We start from the raw sequence: 22,109 nt of genomic DNA, 5'->3' as shown, positions 1-22,109 counted from the left end.
TGGGGGTATTTCCGATTTATTTAAAACACAATCATTAAAAACTGTTATTACTTCATTACATTTCAGCTTTGAATTTTTTAAAATATTTTTTTTTTCAAAAGATGCAAGATTAATTAAAGATGAATTAATGCAGATACACCAGCGATGTCATGTTTTATGGTTTTATGTTGTTGCAATTTCACGTGTTAAAAACAGTTTCCTAATCAAGGAAAGAACGGAGTTGATTAAAGTACTGTGTTTACCTTCATAGCAGAGTATGCCGATGTTGTTGTTCATTTTGTCCAGGTACTGATAATTCAACAGATCCATTTTTGTAACAAGCATTTAACAGTTTAGCAAAGAAAAAAAAAAAAAAAAAGACCAGCTTTATTTTGCTTCCAACCCGAGTCGAGAGGAAAATGACGCGACCGCAGTCGGTTTAATTTACGTGGACGAGTCGGTCGACACAGAGCAGTTAAAAGGCCCAGCCTTCAGCTCAACTTTTCTACGCGCAAAAATAATATCATAGAATCAATGTAAAACGCTTTTAAAAAAATAGTTCCCGACAAAAATTAAAATGGAGTTTGTATAATACTTGTAAATAATGTATAAATGTATGTTCAGACAAAAAAAGGTAGTGCCAGTTCTTCCTAACCTTACAGCCAGCTGTAAAGTCGACTGTACTGACACGCAGGCTCAGCTTGGTATGACTCGAATGAACCCGTTTCCTCAGAGCAGGCTGCGACCACTAGGCATGTTTGCTAAATCCCGGGAGCTGCTCAGATGTCAGGGAGTTTTTTCTTCACAAGATCAACCGTCCAAATGCAGGACCAGTGAGGGGTGAGAGAGGGAAGATACAGGGCTGGATTACCAACACATGGGTACTCCAGGGTACTCCAGGGGGCCCCCAACCACCCAAAACATTTGCATATGATAGCAAAAAAGTGTAGAATTGGGCCTCCCGAGTAGCACAGCGGTCTAAGGCACTGCATCGCAGTGGTAGAGGTGTCACTACAGACCCGGGTTCAATCCCGGGCTGTATCAAAACAGTCTGTGACCGGGAGTCCCAGAGCGATGAGACAAGATCGTAATTGGGGAGGGAAAAGGGAGTAACATTTTTTTTTTTTTACAAAAGTGTAGAATTGGAGGGAAATGAGCTTTAAAACTGTAAAATTCTCAGCCTCATGTCGAAATGTGAACAAAATCATGAGATGAGCAATAAAAACTGCTCATTTTCCACCCTGCCTCATGGCAAAAAGTGAAGAATTGCAGGAAATGATCTTTAAATTGCCTTTTCTTAGCATCATGACAGAATGTGTAGAATCTCATTAAAACATATTTTTCTCTACACCATGGCATAATGTGTTGATCCTGGGAGTTTTTTTATTTGTCTGTGTAGAAGGGGGGGGTCTGTGCCCCAAATGCAGTATTCCGGCCCTGAAGAGGAGGTGGGAGCCAGTGAGTGTGGGAGAGAGCTGGGAGAAAGCAAGCAAAAACAAGGCGGGGCTAGTAGCCCATGTCAAATTTGGCAGACAGGAAACAGTGCGGTTTTGGCCAAAACGACATACAAAGAGAGCTCTATTCAGAATGCATTCAACCTGGTTCCTGCTTCCAAACAGATGGACGTTCACTGTGACCTTACGGAACCATTGTTTTCTTCAAGACAAAACAGTTTGTCTATAAGTCTGTAATCTGTAGTATTCTGTATTGTATAGAACCGTTCCTCAAAATCCACTTACTCGGATGTTCAAATACAACATTATATTTCTTCATTCTGATAGTAGAAAAATGCAAATGTCCTGATAATTGACCAAATATCTTACCGAATCTTATTAGACCTTATTTACAAAGTAAATTCATGAGGAAATCAGTTGCAGAGCTTCCACAGTTATTCCAGGGACAATGTACAGTGATGTTCTACTGCCCTCTAGTGGCACAGAAAAACACTACAGGACAGACGGCTTCACAGCCAACAGGTCAAGATAAACAGACATTTCATTCCCAGCTAATTTATTTTTTTATTTCACCTTTATTTAACCAGGTAGGCCAGTTGAGAACACCTTTATTTAACCAGGTAGGCCAGTTGAGAACACCTTTATTTAACCAGGTAGGCCAGTTGAGAACACCTTTATTTAACCAGGTAGGTCAGTTGAGAACACCTTTATTTAACCAGGTAGGCTAGTTGAGAACACCTTTATTTAACCAGGTAGGCTAGTTGAGAACACCTTTATTTAACCAGGTAGGCTAGTTGAGAACACCTTTATTTAACCAGGTAGGCTAGTTGAGAACACCTTTATTTAACCAGGTAGGCCAGTTGAGAACACCTTTATTTAACCAGGTAGGCTAGTTGAGAACACCTTTATTTAACCAGGTAGGCCAGTTGAGAACACCTTTATTTAACCAGGAAGGCTAGTTGAGAACACCTTTATTTAACCAGGTAGGTCAGTTAAGAACACCTTTATTTAACCAGGTAGGCCTGTTGAGAACACCTTTATTTAACCAGGTAGGCTAGTTGAGAACACCTTTATTTAACCAGGTAGGCTAGTTGAGAACAAGTTCTCATTTACAACCGAGACCTGGCCAAGATAAAGCATAATAGCAGTGTGAACAGACAACAGAGTTACACATGGAGTAAACGATTAACAAGTCAATAACACAGTAGAGCTACCGTCACAGTTCTTGACAGCTAATTCACAGTAGAAACACAGGGTCAAAAAACCACAGCAGACATTTTCTACAATTGCATCTCCTCTTTTCACGAGCATATACAGGCATATGACATGAGCCGTTAGTCAATTATGTTTACTAAACAGTAGCATCCCACCCTGCATCCACCCTACATCCACCCTGCATCCCACCCTGCATCCCACCCTGCATCCCACCCTGATGATTGTGGACTTCAGGAAACAGCAGAGGGAACACCCCCTATCCACATCGATGGAACAGTAGTGGAGAGGGTAGCTAGTTTTAAGTTCCTCGGCATACACATCACAGACAAACTGAATTGGTCCACTCACACTGACAGCGTCGTGAAGAAGGCGCAGCAGCGCCTATTCAACCTCAGGAGGCTGAAGAAATTCGGCTTGTCACCAAAAGCACTCACAAACTTCTACAGATGCACAATCGAGAGCATCCTGGCGGGCTGTATCACCGCCTGGTACGGCAACTGCTCCGCCTCAACCGTAAGGCTCTCCAGAGGGTAGTGAGGACTGCACAACGCATCACCGGGGGCAAACTACCTGCCCTCCAGGACACCTACACCACCCGTTGTTACAGGAAGGCCATAAAGATCATCAAGGACATCAACCACCCGAACCACTGCCTGTTCACCCCGCTATCATCCAGAAGGCGAGGTCAGTACAGGTGCATCAAAGCTGGGACCGAGAGACTGAAAAACAGCTTCTATCTCAAGGCCATCAGACTGTTAAACAGCCACCACTAACAGTGTGAGTGGCTGCTGCCAACACACTGTCATTGACACTGACCCAACTCCAGCCATTTTAATAATGGGAATTGATGGGAATTATGTAAATATATCACTAGCCACTTTAAACAATGCTACCTTATATAATGTTACTTACCCTACATTATTCATCTCATATGCATATGTATATACTGTACTCTACATCATCGACTGCATCCTTATGTAACACATGTATCACTAGCCACTTTAACTATGCCACTTTGTTTACTTTGTCTACACACTCATCTCATATGTATATACTGTACTCGATACCATCTACTGTATGCTGCTCTGTACCATCACTCATTCATATATCCTTATGTACATATTCCTTATCCCCTTACACTGTGTATAAGACAGTAGTTTTGGAATTGTTAGTTAGATTACTTGTTGGTTATCACTGCATTGTCGGAACTAGAAGCACAAGCATTTCGCTACACTCGCATTTAACATCTGCTAACCATGTGTATGTGACAAATAAAATTTGATTTGATTTGATTTGATTTGATTTGATTTGCATACCACTCTGCATACCACTCTGCATACCACTCTGCATACCACTCTGCATACCACCCCGCATCCACCCTACATACCACTCTGCATCCCACCCTGCATACCACCCTGCATACCACCCTGCATACCACCCTGCATCCCACCCTGCATCCCACCCTACATACCACCCTGCATCCACCCTACATCCACCCTACATACCACCCTGCATCCCACCCTGCATCCCACCCTGCATACCACCCTGCATACCACCCTGCATACCACCCTGCATACCACCCTGCATCCCACCCTGCATACCACCCTACATACCACTGCTGGCTTGCCTCTGAAGTAGGGTTGGGTCCCTGGATGGGAGACCAGATGCTGCTGGAAGTGGTGTTGGAAGCACCCTTTCCTCTGGTTTGAAATAAAATATCCCAATACCCCAGGACAGTGAATAGAGACACATATCCCAATACCCCAGGACAGTGAATAGAGACAAATATCCCAATACCCCAGGACAGTGAATAGAGACAAATATCCCAATACCCCAGGACAGTGAATAGAGACAAATATCCCAATACCCCAGGACAGTGAATAGAGACAAATATCCCAATACCCCAGGACAGTGAATAGAGACAAATATCCCAATACCCCAGGACAGTGAATAGAGACAAATATCCCAATACCCCAGGACAGTGAATAGGGACAAATATCCCAATACCCCAGGACAGTGAATAGAGACAAATATCCCAATACCCCAGGACAGTGAATAGAGACAAATATCCCAATACCCCAGGACAGTGAATAGAGACAAATATCCCAATACCCCAGGACAGTGAATAGAGACAAATATCCCAATACCCCAGGACAGTGAATAGAGACAAATATCCCAATACCCCAGGACAGTGAATAGAGACAAATATCCCAATACCCCAGGACAGTGAATAGAGACAAATATCCCAATACCCCAGGACAGTGAATAGAGACAAATATCCCAATACCCTCTGAAGGGTGATGTCTTTCCAATGGGACGTTAAACAGGGGCCTTGACTCTGTGTGGTCGCAAAAGATCCCATGGTACTCATTGTAAGAGTAGGGGTGTTGTGGCCCTGTGTCCAGGTTAAATTACCAATCTGGCCCTCATACCATCATGGCCACCTAATTATCCCCAGCTTCCAATTGGCTCATTCATCCCCCCTCCTCCCTCTCCCCTCATTCATCCCCAGCTTCCAATTGGCTCATTCATCCCCCCCTCCTCCCTCTCCCCTCATTCATCCCCAGCTTCCAATTGGCTCATTCATCCCACCTCCTCCTCTCCCCTCATTCATCCCCAGCTTCCAATTGGCTCATTCAGAGATTTCCATACCCAACTATAACATCTTCCGTCAAGATAGAACTGCCAAAGGGGGCGGAGTCGCAGTCTACTGCAGAGATAGCCTGCAAAGTAATGTCATACTTTCCAGGTCCATACCCAAACAGTTTGAACTACTAATTTTGAAAATTACTCTCTCCAGAAACAAGTCTATCACTGTTGCCGCCTGCTACCGACCCCGTCAGCTCCCAGCTGCGCCCTGGACACCATTTGTGAATTGATCGCCCCCATCTAGCTTCAGAGTTTGTTCTGTTAGGTGACCTAAACTGGGATATGCTTAACACCCGGCAGTCCTACAATCTAAGCTAGATGCCCTCAATCTCACTCAAATCATCAAGGAACCCACCAGGTACAACCCTAACTCTGTAAACAAGGGCACCCTCATAGACGTCATCCTGACCAACTGGCCCTCCAAATATACCTCCGCTGTCTTCAACCAGGATCTCAGCGATCACTGCCTCATCGCCTGTATCCGCCACGGAGCCGCAGTCAAACGACCACCCCTCATCACTGTCAAACGCTCCCTAAAACACTTCTGTGAGCAGGCCTTTCTAATCGACCTGGCCCGTGTATCCTGGAAGGACATTGACCTCATCCCGTCAGTTGAGGATGCCTGGTCATTCTTTAAAAGTAACTTCCTCACCATTTTAGATAAGCATGCTCCGTTCAAAAAATGCAGAACCAAGAACAGATACAGCCCTTGGTTCACTCCAGACCTGACTGCCCTCGACCAGCACAAAAACATCCTGTGGCGGACTGCAATAGCATCGAATAGCCCCGTGATATGCAACTGTTCAGGGAAGTCAGGAACCAATACACGCAGTCAGTCAGGAAAGCTAAGGCCAGCTTCTTCAGGCAGAAGTTTGCATCCTGTAGCTCCAACTCCAAAAAGTTCTGGGACACTGTGAAGTCCATGGAGAACAAGAGCACCTCCTCCCAGCTGCCCACTGCACTGAGGCTAGGAAACACGGTCTCCACCGATAAATCCATGATTATCGAAAACTTCAATAAGCACTTCTCAACGGCTGGCCATGCCTTCCGCCTGGCTACTCCAACCTCGGCCAACAGCTCCGCCCCCCGTAGTTCCTCACCCAAGCCTCTCCAGGTTCTCCTTTACCCAAATCCAGATAGCAGATGTTCTGAAAGAGCTGCAAAACCTGGACCCGTACAAATCAGCTGGGCTTGATAATCTGGACCCGCTATTTCTGAAACTATCTGCCGCCATTGTCGCAACCCCTATTACCAGCCTGTTCAACCTCTTTCATATCGTCTGAGATCCCCAAGGATTGAAAGCTGCCGCAGTCATCCCCCTCTTCAAAGGGGAGACACCCTGGACCCAAACTGCTATAGACCTATATCCATCCTGCCCTGCCTATCTAAGGTCTTCGAAAGCCAAGTCAACAAACAGGTCACTGACCATCTCGAATCCCACCGTACCTTCTCCGCTGTGCAATCTGGTTTCCGAGCCGGTCACGGGTGCACCTCAGCCACACTCAAGGTACTAAATGATATCATAACCGCCATCGATAAAAGACAGTACTGTGCAGCCGTCTTTCATCGACCTCGCCAAGGCTTTCGACTCTGTCAATCACCAAATTCTTATCGGCAGACTCAACAGCCTCGGTTTTTCGGATGACTGCCTTGCCTGGTTCACCAATTACTTTGCAGACAGAGTTCAGTGTGTCAAATCGGAGGGCATGCTGTCCGGTCCTCTGGCAGTCTCTATGGGGGTGCCACAGGGTTCAATTCTCGGGCCGACTCTTTTCTCTGTATATATCAATGATGTTGCTCTTGCTGCGGGCGATTCCCTGATCCACCTCTACGCAGACGACACCATTCTATATACTTTCGGCCCGTCATTGGACACTGTGCTATCCAACCTCCAAACGAGCTTCAATGCCATACAGCACTCCTTCCGTGGCCTCCAACTGCTCTTAAACGCGAGTAAAACCAAATGCATGCTTTTCAACCGATCGCTGCCTGCACCCGCATGCCCGACTAGCATCACCACCCTGGATGGTTCCAACCTTGAATATGTGGACATCTATAAGTACCTAGGTGTCTGGCTAGACTGCAAACTCTCCTTCCAGACTCACATCAAACATCTCCAATCAAAAATCAAATCCAGAGTCGGCTTTCTATTCCGCAACAAAGCCTCCTTCACCCACGCTGCCAAGCTTACCCTAGTAAAACTGACTATCCTACCGATCCTCGACTTCGGCGATGTCATCTACAAAATGGCTTCCAACACTCTACTCAGCAAACTGGATGCAGTCTATCACAGTGCCATCCGTTTTGTCACTAAAGCACCTTATACCACCCACCACTGCGACTTGTATGCTCTAGTCGGCTGGCCCTCACTACATATTCGTCGCCAGACCCACTGGCTCCAGGTCATCTACAAGTCCATGCTAGGTAAAGCTCCGCCTTATCTCAGTTCACTGGTCACGATGGCAACACCCATCCGTAGCACGCGCTCCAGCAGGTGTATCTCACTGATCATCCCTAAAGCCAACACCTCATTTGGCCGCCTTTCGTTCCAGTACTCTGCTGCCTGTGACTGGAACGAATTGCAAAAATCGCTGAAGTTGGAGACTTTTATCTCCCTCACCAACTTCAAACATCAGCTATCCGAGCAGCTAACCGATCGCTGCAGCTGTACATAGTCTATTGGTAAATAGCTCACCCTTTTTCACCTACCTCATTCCCATACTGTTTTTATACTGTTTTTATTTATTTACTTTTCTGCTCTTTTGCACACCAATATCTCTACCTGTACATGCCCATCTGATCATTTATCACTCCAGTGTTAATCTGCAAAATTGTATTATTCGCCTACCTCCTCATGCCTTTTGCACACATTGTATATAGACTGCCCATTTTTTTCTACTGTGTTATTGACTTGCTAATTGTTTACTCCATGTGTAACTCTGTGTTGTCTGTTCACACTGCTATGCTTTATCTTGGCCAGGTCGCAGTTGCAAATGAGAACTTGTTCTCAACTAGCCTACCTGGTTAAATAAAGGTGAAATAAAAATAAAATAAAATAAAAATTCATCCCCGTCCTCCTCTCCCCTCATTCATCCCCAGCTTCCAATTGGCTCATTCACCCCCTCCTCCTCCTCTCCCCTCATTCATCCCCAGCTTCCAATTGGCTCATTCATCCCCCTCCTCCTCCTCTCTCCTGTAACTATTCCCAAATTATCTGTTAAAAAAAACAAAAAACACATTGAAGTGAATTCCTTGACTGGGACCTGAACCCTGATCTAGCGACTGACAGTTGGGTTAAAGTTGCTACGCTGTGTTTGAGCCTTATGGCTCCAATCTGATAGTGGTAGTGTGGTTCTGATAGTGGTAGTGGGGCGGTAGATGTCTAGTCTCCATTATGGCTCTAATCTGATAGTGGTAGATGTCTAGTCTCCATTATGGGTCTAATCTGATAGTGGTAGAGGGGTGGTAGATGTCTAGTCTCCTTTATGGCTCTAATCTGATAGTGGTAGATGTCTAGTCTCCATTATGGCTCTAATCTGATAGTGGTAGTGGGGTGGTAGATGTCTAGTCTCCTTTATGGCTCTAATCTGATAGTGGTAGATGTCTAGTCTCCATTATGGCTCTAATCTGATAGTGGTAGATGTCTAGTCTCCATTATGGCTCTAATCTGATAGTGGGGTGGTAGATGTCTAGTCTCCCTTACGGCTCTAATCTGATAGTGGTAGATGTCTAGTCTCCCTTATTGCTCTAATCTGATAGTGGTAGATGTCTAGTCTCCCTTATGGCTCTAATCTGATAGTGGTAGTGGGGTGGTAGATGTCTAGTCTCCCTTATGGCTCTAATCTGATAGTGGTAGATGTCTAGTCTCCTTTATGGCTCTAATCTGATAGTGGTAGATGTCTAGTCTCCTTTATGGCTCTAATCTGATAGTGGTAGATGTCTAGTCTCCTTTATGGCTCTAATCTGATAGTGGTAGATGTCTAGTCTCCTTTAGGGCTCTAATCTGATAGTGGTAGATGTCTAGTCTCCATTATGGCTCTAATCTGATAGTGGGGTGGTGGATGTCTAGTCTCCTTTATGGCTCTAATCTGATAGTGGTAGTAGTAGATGTCTCCACAAATGAGCAAGAGGGTAGTTCCACTAGCAGCATGAGGTCAGTGTGAGGGTAGTTCCACTAGCAGCATGAGGTCAGTGTGAGGGTAGTTCCACTAGCAGCATGAGGTCAGTGTGAGGGTAGTTCCACTAGCAGCATGAGGTCAGTGTGAGGGTAGTTCCACTAGCAGCATGAGGTCAGTGTGAGGGTAGTTCCACTAGCAGCATGAGGTCAGTGTGAGGGTAGTTCCACTAGCAGCATGAGGTCTGTGTGAGGGTAGTTCCACTAGCAGCATGAGGTCAGTGTGAGGGTAGTTCCACTAGCAGCATGAGGTCAGTGTGAGGGTAGTTCCACTAGCAGCATGAGGTCAGTGTGAGGGTAGTTCCACTAGCAGCATGAGGTCAGTGTGAGGGTAGTTCCACTAGCAGCATGAGGTCAGTGTGAGGGTATTACAGAACTAATGTAACTCATGCTGCCAGGCTGTAGACCCTGGTATTACTACGTTGCTATGGCAGCCAAATCCAAGCCCCCACTCATTCCAACCTTCCCTGTGATCAGCATGGTTGTCTCCACCCCCTCCTTGTCTAGGCTTAAGGCTGCTGCTGTGGGCACACCAACACAGTCAGTGGGGGTAGCTGGGGCCAGTTTCTTTTGAAACCTATGAAACCTAGGCCACACACACACACACACACACACACACACACACACACACACACACACACACACACACACACTTTCCTTGGAAATGTCCTGACCTGCTCTAGTGTAAAACCCTTCTAAACCTGTAGTCACTACCAGTACTCGACTTGGGCAGAAGCTCACCGGAGAACCGACAAATCAAAATGTTCTACTGCTTGGAGTTCTTGTTCCTCTTAGTAGAATATTAGCTCAAAACGTCTTGAAAGATAGTTCCTGTGCCTAAATAAAAATGGTACCATCACCCAAAATGAAAACCGTAAATATTTCTGGCCATGTCATATTCTGGCCATGTCATGTTCAAACGTTAAAAATTCTAAACCCGTAGCTACTAGCTAATTACTTCAGACTCGTAACAAAACACTCCTAAACTTAGCTATCTACTAGCTATTCTAACGATTAATCCCTTCTCAATGTGTGTGTGTGTGTGTGTGTGTGTGTGTGTGTGTGTGTGTGTGTGTGTCTGCCTCATGAACACCTCTGACAGTAAGTCACTTTACAGTCAATCATGTTGGAATTTTATATATAAATCGACACATCAAATCTCTCATTTGCTGAAAACTACTGATGTTAAAGTAGACTACCGTGTTTCTCTCTGAACACACTTCATAGAGTCTTCCTAGTCATACAACTAGCCTGCCTGTCTGCCTGCCTGTCAGACTGACCCAGTCCTATTAATACAGTGTGTGTGTGTGTGTGTGTGTGTGTGTGTGTGTGTGTGTGTGTGTGTGTACAGACAGAGTGAGTGTGAGTGAGTGAGTGAGTGAGTGAGTGAGTGAGTGAGTGAGTGAGTGGTGAGTGAGTGAGTGAGTGAGTGAGTGAGTGAGTGAGTGAGTGAGTGTGTGTGTGTTACAGACAGTGTGTGTGTGTGTGTGTGTGTGTGTGTGTGTGTGTGTGTGTGTGTGTGTGTGTGTGTGTTACAGACAGTGTGTGTGTGTGTGTGTGTGTGTGTGTGTGTGTGTGTGTGTGTGTGTGTGTGTGTGTGTGTGTTACAGACAGAGTGTGTGTGTGTGTGTGTGTGTGTGTGTGTGTGTGTGTGTGTGTGTGTGTGTGTGTGTGTGTGTGTGTGTGTGTGTGTGTGTGTGTGTGTGTGTGTGTGTGTGTGTGTGTGTGTGTGTGTGTGTGTTACAGACAGTGTGTGTGTGTGTGTTACAGACAGTGTGTGTGTGTGTGTTACAGACAGTGTGTGTGTGTGTGTGTGTGTGTTACAGACAGTGTGTGTGTGTGTGTGTTACAGACAGTGTGTGTGTGTGTGTGTGTGTGTGTGTGTGTGTGTGTGTGTGTGTTACAGACAGTGTGTGTGTGTGTGTGTGTGTGTGTGTGTGTGTGTTTTTTACAGACAGTGTGTGTGTGTGTGTGTGTGTTTTACAGACAGTGTGTGTGTATTACCTACACCCATAACCTGGTCAAAACACCTATTACCTATACCCATTACCTGGTCAAAACACCCATTACCTATATCCATTACCTGGTCAAAACACCCATTACCTATACCCATTACCTGGTCAAAACACCCATTACCTATACCCATTACCTGGTCAAAACACCTATTACCTATACCTGGTCAAAACACCTATTACCTATATCCATTACCTGGTCAAAACACCCATTACCTATACCCATTACCTGGTCAAAACACCTATTACCTATACCTGGTCAAAACACCCATTACCTATATCCATTACCTGGTCAAAACACCCATTACCTATATCCATTACCTGGTCAAAACACCCATTACCTATATCCATTACCTGGTCAAAACACCCATTACCTATACCCATTACCTGGTCAAAACACCTATTACCTATACCCATTACCTGGTCAAAACACCTATTACCTATACCTGGTCAAAACACCTATTACCTATACCCATTACCTGGTCAAAACACCTATTACCTATACCTGGTCAAAACACCTATTACCTATACCTGGTCAAAACACCTATTACCTATACCTGGTCAAAACACCTATTACCTATACCTGGTCAAAACACCTATTACCTATATCCATTACCTGGTCAAAACACCTATTACCTATACCCATTACCTGGTCAAAACACCTATTACCTATACCCATTACCTGGTCAAAACACCTATTACCTATACCCATTACCTGGTCAAAACACCTATTACCTATACCCATTACCTGGTCAAAACACCTATTACCTATACCCATTACCTGGTCAAAACACCTATTACCTATACCCATTACCTGGTCAAAACACCTATTACCTATACCCATTACCTGGTCAAAACACCTATTACCTATACCCATTACCTGGTCAAAACACCTATTACCTATACCCATTACCTGGTCAAAACACCTATTACCTATACCTGGTCAAAACACCTATTACCTATACCTGGTCAAAACACCTATTACCTATTACCTATACCTGGTCAAAACACCTATTACCTATACCTGGGTCAAAACACCTATTACCTATACCTGGGTCAAAACACCTATTACCTATACCTGGGTCAAAACACCTATTACCTATACCCATTACCTAGGTCAAACACCTATTACCTATACCCATTACCTGGGTCAAAACACCTATTACCTATACCCATTACCTGGGTCAAAACGCCTATTACCTATACCCATTACCTGGGTCAAACGCCTATTACCTATACCCATTACCTGGTCAAAACACATATTACCTATACCCATTACCTGGGTCAAAACGCCTATTACCTTTACCCATTACCTGGGTCAAAACACATATTACCTATACCCATTACCTGGTCAAAACACCTATTACCTATACCCATTACCTGGTCAAAACACCCATTACCTATACCTGGTCAAAACACCTATTACCTATACTTATTACCTGGTCAAAACACCTATTACCTATACCCATTACCTGGTCAAAACACCTATACCCATTACCTGGTCAAGACACCTATTACCTATACCCATTACCTGGTCAAAACACCTATTACCAATTACCTGGTCAAAACACCTATTACCCATTACCTGGTCAAAACACCTATTACCTATACCCATTACCTGGTCAAAACACCTATTACCTATACCCATTACCTGGGTCAAAACACATATTACCTATACCATTACCTGGGTCAAAACACATATTACCTATATCCATTACCTGGTCAAAACACCTATTACCTTACCTATACCTGGTCAAAACACCTATTACCTATACCTGGTCAAAACACCTATTACCTATACCTGGTCAAAACACCTATTACCTATACCTGGTCAAAACACCTATTACCTATACCTGGTCAAAACACCTATTACCTATACCTGGTCAAAACACCTATTACCTATACCTGGTCAAAACACCTATTACCTATACCTGGTCAAAACACCTATTACCTATACCCATTACCTGGTCAAAACACCTATTACCTATACCTGGTCAAAACACCTATTACCTATACCTGGTCAAAACACCTATTACCTATACCTGGTCAAAACACCTATTACCTATACCTGGTCAAAACACCTATTACCTATACCTGGTCAAAACACCTATTACCTATACCTGGTCAAAACACCTATTACCTATACCTGGGTCAAAACACCTATTACCTATACCTGGGTCAAAACACCTATTACCTATACCTGGGTCAAAACACCTATTACCTATACCCATTACCTGGGTCAAACACCTATTACCTATACCCATTACCTGGGTCAAAACACCTATTACCTATACCCATTACCTGGGTCAAAACGCCTATTACCTATACCCATTACCTGGGTCAAAACACCTATTACCTATACCCATTACCTGGTCAAAACACCTATTACCTATACCCATTACCTGGTCAAAACACCCATTACCTATACCTGGTCAAAACACCTATTACCTATACTTATTACCTGGTCAAAACACCTATTACCTATACCCATTACCTGGTCAAAACACCTATACCCATTACCTGGTCAAGACACCTATTACCTATACCCATTACCTGGTCAAAACACCTATTACCAATTACCTGGTCAAAACACCTATTACCCATTACCTGGTCAAAACACCTATTACCTATACCCATTACCTGGGTCAAAACACCTATTACCTATACCCATTACCTGGGTCAAAACACATATTACCTATACCCATTACCTGGGTCAAAACACATATTACCTATACCCATTACCTGGTCAAAACACCTATTACCTATACCCATTACCTGGTCAAAACACCTATTACCTATACCCATTACCTGGTCAAAACACCTATTACCTATACCTGGTCAATCAAAACACCTATTACCTATACCTGGTCAAAACACCTATTACCTATACCTGGTCAAAACACCTATTACCTATACCTGGTCAAAACACCTATTACCTATACCTGGTCAAAACACCTATTACCTATACCCATTACCTGGTCAAAACACCTATTACCTATACCCATTACCTGGTCAAAACACCTATTACCTATACCCATTACCTGGTCAAAACACCTATTACCTATACCTGGTCAAAACACCTATTACCTATACCTGGTCAAAACACCTATTACCTATACCTGGTCAAAACACCTATTACCTATACCTGGTCAAAACACCTATTACCTATACCTGGTCAAAACACCTATTACCTATACCTGGGTCAAAACACCTATTACCCATACCTGGGTCAAAACACCTATTACCCATTACCTGGTCAAAACACCTATTACCTACACCCATTACCTGGTCAAAACACCTATTACCTACACCCATTACCTGGTCAAAACACCCATTACCTATACCCATTACTTGGTCAAAACACCTATTACCTATACCCATTACCTGGTCAAAACACCTATACCCATTACCTGGTCAAAACACCTATACCCATTACCTGGTCAAAACACCTATTACCTATACCCATTACCTGGTCAAAACACCTATTACCTACACCCATTACCTGGTCAAAACACCTATACCCATTACCTGGTCAAAACACCTATTACCTATACCCATTACCTGGTCAAAACACCCATTACCTATACCCATTACCTGGTCAAAACACCTATACCCATTACCTGGTCAAGACACCTATTACCTATACCTGGTCAAAACACCTATTACCTACACCCATTACCTGGTCAAGACACCTATTACCTATACCCATTACCTGGTCAAAACACCTATACCCATTACCTGGTCAAAACACCTATTACCTATACCCATTACCTGGTCAAAACACCCATTACCTATACCCATTACCTGGTCAAAACACCTATACCCATTACCTGGTCAAGACACCTATTACCTATACCTGGTCAAAACACCTATTACCTACACCCATTACCTGGTCAAGACACCTATTACCTATACCCATTACCTGGTCAAAACACCTATTACCTATACCTGGTCAAGACACCTATTACCTATACCCATTACCTGGTCAAAACACCTATTACCTAAACCTGGTCAAAACACCCATTACCTATACCCATTACCTGGTCAAAACACCTATTACCTATACCCATAACCTGGTCAAAACACCTATTACCTATACCCATAACCTGGTCAAAACACCTATGACCTATACCCATTACCTGGTCAAAACACCTATTACCTACACCCATTACCTGGTCAAAACACCTATACCCTTTACCTGGTCAAAACACCTATTACCTATACCTGGTCAAAACACCTATTACCTATACCCATTACCTGGTCAAAACACCTATTACCTATACCTGGTCAAAACACCTATTACCTATACCCATTACCTGGTCAAAACACCTATTACCTATACCTGGTCAAAACACCTATTACCTATACCCATTACCTGGTCAAAACACCTATTACCTATACCCATTACCTGGTCAAGACACCTATTACCTATACCTGGTCAAAACACCTATTAATATATATGCCATTTATCAGGTGGGGTCCTATGTGGCTCAGTTGGTAGAGCATGGCGCTTGTAACGCCAGGGTAGTGGGTTCGATTCCCGGGACCACCCATACGTAGAATGTATGCACACATGACTGTAAGTCGCTTTGGATAAAAGCGTCAGCTAAATGGCATATATTATCAGACGCTTTTATCCAAAGCGACTTACAGTCATGTGTGCATACATTCTACGTATGGGTGGTCCCGGGATCGAACCCACTACCCTGGCGTTACAAGCGCCATGCTATACCAACTGAGCTACAGGGTATTACCTATACCCATTACCTGGTCAAAACACCTATTACCTATACCCATTACCTGGTCAAAACACCTATTACCTATACCCATTACCTGGTCAAAACACCTATTACCTATACCCATTACCTGGTCAAAACACCTATTACCTATACCTGGTCAAAACACCTATTACCTATACCCATTACCTGGTCAAAACACCTATTACCTATACCCATTACCTGGTCAAAACACCTATTACCTATACCCATTACCTGGTCAAAACACCTATTACCTATACCCATTACCTGGTCAAAACACCTATTACCTATACCCATTACCTGGTCAAAAGTAGTGCCAGTTGGGACTCATATTAGTATATTGTGTATGTATGGAGTCCCTTGGGTGTGAAAGATACTCAGTAAATAAGGTAGAACCCCCAATATGGGGTGATGTAGTTAGCTAACAAGCTTGTGTGGCCTACCACTTCACAGATAAAGTTGTTGCTCCTAGACGTTTCTACTTAACAATAACAGCACTTACAGTTGACCGGGGGGCAGCTCTAACAAGGTTAGAAATTTGATGAACTGACTCGTCCTAAGACAGTGCCACGTTGAAAGTCACTGAGCTCTTCAGTACGGGCCATTCTACTGCAAATGTTTGTCTATGGAGATTGCATGGGCGTGCGCTCCATTTTATACACCGGTCAGAAACGGGTGTATTAGAATTCACTTATTTGAAGGGATGTCCACATGCTTTTTGTATAATGTAGTGTATTTTGTTAGAAACCAGTTCATATTGTAAATAGCATCGTTTGGATTGTGTGCACGGCTCGAGCATGGTTTACCAGAATACAGAGCCTTGAGAAGCATTCATACCCATTGAATTAGTCCACATGCTGTTGTGTTACAGCCCGCATTAAAAATGGATTACATTAAAAAAATTACCCCCCCCACGCAAGCACACACACACACACACACAACCCCATAACGACAAAGTGAAAACCTTTTTTTTTTTTTTTTTTTTTTTTTTCTCAATGTTTGCTTATTTATTGAGAATGCAATACAGAAATCTAAGTTACATAATTATTCACACCCCTGAGTAAATACATGTCAGAATCACCTTTGGCGGCAATTACAGCTGAGAGTCTTTCTGGGTAAATCTGTTAAGAGCTTTCCACACCCGAATTGTACAATATTTTATATATGTTCACATTATTCATTAAAAAAAAAAATTACTCAAGCTCTGTCAAGTTGGTTGTTGAACATGGCTAGACAGCCATTTCAGGTCTTGCCATTGATTTTCCAGCAGATATCAAGAACATTCAATATCGACTTGGTAAGAAACTCCAGTGTCGATTTGGCCTTGTGTTTTAGGTTATTGTCCTGCTTAAAGGTTAATCTGTTTAAAAAAAATCCTAAATGGAAAAGGTATTAACCCATCTACCAATAGGGGCCCTTCTTTGCGAGGCATTGGAAAACCTCTATGGTCTATGTGCTTGCTATTCACTGCTCAACTGAGGGACCTTACAGATAATTGTATTTGTGGGGTACAATGATGAGGTAGTAAAAAAAACATTTAAAAAAACAATTCAGGTTAAAACACTATTATAAATCACATTTAATTTGTCACATGCGCCGAATACAACTGGTGTAGGCTTTACCGTGAAATGCTTGTTTACGAGCTCTTTCCAAGAATGTAGAGATAAAACATATACACGAGTGAAGCTATATACAGGAAGTACCAGATCAATGTAGAGCTATATACAGGACGTTTCTCCTATCAATGTGGAGCTATATACAGGAAGTACCAGTACCAGATCAATGTGGAGCTATATACAGGAAGTACCAGATCAATGTGGAGCTATATACAGGACGTTTCTCCTATCAATGTGGAGCTATATACAGGAAGTACCAGATCAATGTAGAGCTATATACAGGACGTTTCTCCTATCAATGTGGAGCTATATACAGGAAGTACCAGTACCAGATCAATGTGGAGCTATATACAGGAAGTACCAGATCAATGTGGAGCTATATACAGGACGTTTCTCCTATCAATGTGGAGCTATATACAGGAAGTACCAGATCAATGTAGAGCTATATACAGGAAGTACCAGTACCAGATCAATGTGGAGCTATATACAGGAAGTACCAGATCAATGTGGAGCTATATACAGGAAGTACCAGTACCAGATCAATGTGGAGCTATATACAGGAAGTACCAGATCAATGTTGAGATATATACAGGAAGTACCAGATCAATGTGGAGCTATATACAGGAAGTACCAGATCAATGTGGAGCTATATACAGGAAGTACCAGATCAATGTTGAGATATATACAGGAAGTACCAGATCAATGTGGAGCTATATACAGGAAGTACCAGATCAATGTGGAGCTATATACAGGAAGTACCAGATCAATGTTGAGATATATACAGGAAGTACCAGATCAATGTGGAGCTGAGGTATTTGAGGAAGATACAGTGTATTCAGAAAGTACTCAGACCCCTTGACTTGATCCACATTTTGTTACATTACAGCCTTATTCTAAAATATATATATATATTTTTTTTTTTACCCTCAATCTACACACAATAACCCATAATAACAAAGCAAAAATGGGTTTAGACATTTTAACCAATGTATTAAAATTAAAAACAGAAATACCTTATTTACAATAATATTCAGACTGAGACTCAGATGCATTATGTTTCCATTGATCATCCTTGAGATCTTTCTAGAACTTGGAGTCCACCTGTGGTAAATTCAAGGTGCTTCAACAAAGTACTGAGTAAAGAACCTTCACTCCTGAACTTATTTAGGGCATAACAAAGGGGTTGAATAGTTATTGACTCAAGCTTTTCATTCTTAATTAATTTGTAAAACCTTCTAAAAACACAATTCCACTTTGACATTATGTGTTTAGATCAGTGACACAATCTCAATTTAATCCATTTTAAATTCAGGTTTTAACACAACAAAATGTGGAAAAAGTCAAGGGGTGTGAATACTCTCTGAATGACACTGGACAAGTGGTGTTATTTACAAGAGCATCTCAATCTCAACTCAATCATACCTCCCTTCCAGACAGACATCTGACAACACACACACATCACAACACACGCTATGAGACAGTCCTCATGCTGCATTCCTGACCTGCACAGCTCCCACTCCGCTCTCAGACAGTTCCACACACACACACACACACACACACACACACACACACACACACACACACACACACACACACACACACACACACACACACACACACACACACACACACACCTCTAGCTGCATTGCCGCTCTGCTCTCGGTCTAAGATACAGTTCAACAGCTGCACTCTGACCTCATTGACCTCTAACCTCTCCTCCCCGAAGGTCACCTCGTGTTTTATCCATGAGTCTGTCCCACCCCCCTATTTTCCAAAAACCCTACCCATCCTTAAGCCAACCCAGGAGAGGGTCCCAACCACAGCGGGTCCCAACCACAGCGGGTCCCAACCACAGCGGGTCCCAACCACAGCGGGTCCCAACCACTAATAGAAATAGTGCAGGGGTGTTTTCATTTCTGTTGAAAAACGTTTGTTAAAACGGGAAGCAAAAGGAGACAAGGAGGGACTCCAAACAGAATGATGCAAATTCACATCATACAAACTTAGGCAGCAGACTTTGTGACACAAATATTAATTTTCATTCTCAAGACTTGTGGCCACGACTGTAGATGTCAGCTTCATTTGCATGTTTCATGCAGAACACCATTAGCAGAACAGCCTCTCTGGACAACCAATCCCTACTCAGTTGACATACCTTGTTCTAACCTCACACACGGATTCAGACAGACAGCCTATTCCTTCTCAGTCCTCTGATTCAGACAGACAGACAGACATGCTGAGCCCCACCCTTTTCTCTTTCTCTGGAAATATGAGCCAGTAATTTAGAAAACAGTCCTAACGTGTGGGACTGGCTTGTGATTACGTCGTCTTATCTTCTCTACCACCAGGCTCTGATCCACGGTCCTGCCACCAGGCTCTGATCCACGGCCCTGCCCCCTGGCTCTGATCCACGGCCCTGCCACCAGGCTCTGATCCACGGCCCTGCCACCAGGCTCTGATCCACGGCCCTGCCACCAGGCTCTGATCCACGGCCCTGCCACCAGGCTCTGATCCACGGCCCTGCCACCAGGCTCTGATCCACGGCCCTGCCACCAGGCTCTGATCCACGGCCCGGCCACCAGGCTCTGATCCACGGCCCTGCCACCAGGCTCTGATCCACGGCCCTGCCACCAGGCTCTGATCCACGGCCCTGCCACCAGGCTCTGATCCACGGCCCTGCCACCAGGCTCTGATCCACGGCCCTGCCACCAGGCTCTGATCCACGGCCCTGCCACCAGGCTCTGATCCACGGCCCTGCCACCAGGCTCTGATCCACGGCCCTGCCACCAGGCTCTGATCCACGGCCCTGCCACCAGACTCTGATCCACGGTCCTGATCCATGGCCCTGATCCATGGTCCTGCCACCAGACTCTGATCCATGGTCCTGCCACCAGACTCTGATCCATGGTCCTGCCACCAGACTCTGATCCATGGCCCTGCCACCAGGCTCTGATCCATGGTCCTGCCACCAGACTCTGATCCATGGTCCTGCCACCAGACTCTGATCCATGGTCCTGCCACCAGACTCTGATCCATGGTCCTGCCACCAGACTCTGATCCATGGTCCTGCCACCAGACTCTGATCCATGGTCCTGCCACCAGACTCTGATCCATGGTCCTGCCACCAGACTCTGATCCATGGTCCTGCCACCAGACTCTGATCCATGGTCCTGCCACCAGACTCTGATCCATGGTCCTGCCACCAGACTCTGATCCATGGTCCTGCCACCAGACTCTGATCCATGGTCCTGCCACCAGACTCTGATCCATGGTCCTGCCACCAGACTCTGATCCATGGTCCTGATCCATGGCCCTGATCCATGGTCCTGCCACCAGACTCTGATCCATGGTCCTGCCACCAGGCTCTGATCCATGGCCCGGCCACCAGGCTCTGATCCATGGCCCGGCCACCAGGCTCTGATCCATGGTCCTGCCAACAGGCTCTGATCCACGGTCCTGATCCACGGTCCTGATCCACGGTCCTGATCCACGGTCCTGATCCACGGTCCTGCCACCAGGCTCTGATCCACGGCCCTGCCACCAGGCTCTGATCCACGGCCCTGCCACCAGGCTCTGATCCACGGCCCTGCCACCAGGCTCTGATCCACGGTCCTGCCAACAGGCTCTGATCCACGGTCCTGATCCACGGTCCTGATCCACGGTCCTGATCCACGGTCCTGCCACCAGGCTCTGATCCACGGCCCTGCCACCAGGCTCTGATCCACGGCCCTGCCACCAGGCTCTGATCCACGGCCCTGCCACCAGGCTCTGATCCACGGCCCTGCCACCAGGCTCTGATCCACGGTCCTGCCAACAGGCTCTGATCCACGGTCCTGATCCACGGTCCTGATCCACGGTCCTGATCCACGGCCCTGCCACCAGGCTCTGATCCACGGCCCTGCCACCAGGCTCTGATCCACGGCCCTGCCACCAGGCTCTGATCCACGGCCCTGCCACCAGGCTCTGATCCACGGCCCTGCCACCAGGCTCTGATCCACGGCCCTGCCACCAGGCTCTGATCCACGGCCCTGCCACCAGGCTCTGATCCACGGCCCTGCCACCAGGCTCTGATCCACGGCCCTGCCACCAGGCTCTGATCCACGGCCCTGCCACCAGGCTCTGATCCACGGCCCTGCCACCAGGCTCTGATCCACGGCCCTGCCACCAGGCTCTGATCCACGGCCCTGCCACCAGGCTCTGATCCACGGCCCTGCCACCAGGCTCTGATCCACGGCCCTGCCACCAGGCTCTGA

At 45.1% G+C, this 22,109-nt stretch overlaps 1 protein-coding gene and 1 long non-coding RNA gene across 6 annotated transcripts in view; both read right to left on the bottom strand.

The window, feature by feature from the left end:
• Positions 1–22,109, bottom strand: part of vgll4b (vestigial-like family member 4b) — a 120,670-nt gene that overhangs the window by 69,984 nt on the left and 28,577 nt on the right. The window contains exon 1 of one of the 3 annotated variants that reach the window (XM_052474231.1): positions 243–745. The exons of the other annotated variants lie outside the window; for them this stretch is intronic. Coding sequence (XP_052330191.1) covers positions 243–324 — 82 coding nt within the window. The 5' untranslated portion in view covers positions 325–745. Of the gene's footprint in view, positions 1–242; positions 746–22,109 lie in introns of those variants that run through there. 3 annotated transcript variants of the gene reach the window in all.
• On the bottom strand, positions 11,540–15,361 carry LOC127910436 (uncharacterized). Of its 3 annotated transcripts, none has more exons than XR_008074857.1 (3): positions 15,281–15,361; positions 12,476–12,534; positions 11,540–11,666 (listed from the first exon to the last, which is right to left on the bottom strand). It is a non-coding gene; the product is annotated as an uncharacterized LOC127910436 (long non-coding RNA). The 3 variants fall into 3 exon arrangements; XR_008074859.1 differs by lacking the exon at positions 11,540–11,666 and adding an exon at positions 11,904–11,949; XR_008074858.1 differs by lacking the exon at positions 11,540–11,666 and adding an exon at positions 11,966–12,086.

This window comes from Oncorhynchus keta, chromosome 21, assembly GCF_023373465.1.
Source record: "Oncorhynchus keta strain PuntledgeMale-10-30-2019 chromosome 21, Oket_V2, whole genome shotgun sequence".
NCBI classification, from domain to species: domain Eukaryota; kingdom Metazoa; phylum Chordata; class Actinopteri; order Salmoniformes; family Salmonidae; genus Oncorhynchus; species Oncorhynchus keta.
The sequence above is the reverse complement of the archived record's forward strand: the minus strand, read 5'-3'. Positions and strand labels throughout refer to the sequence as shown.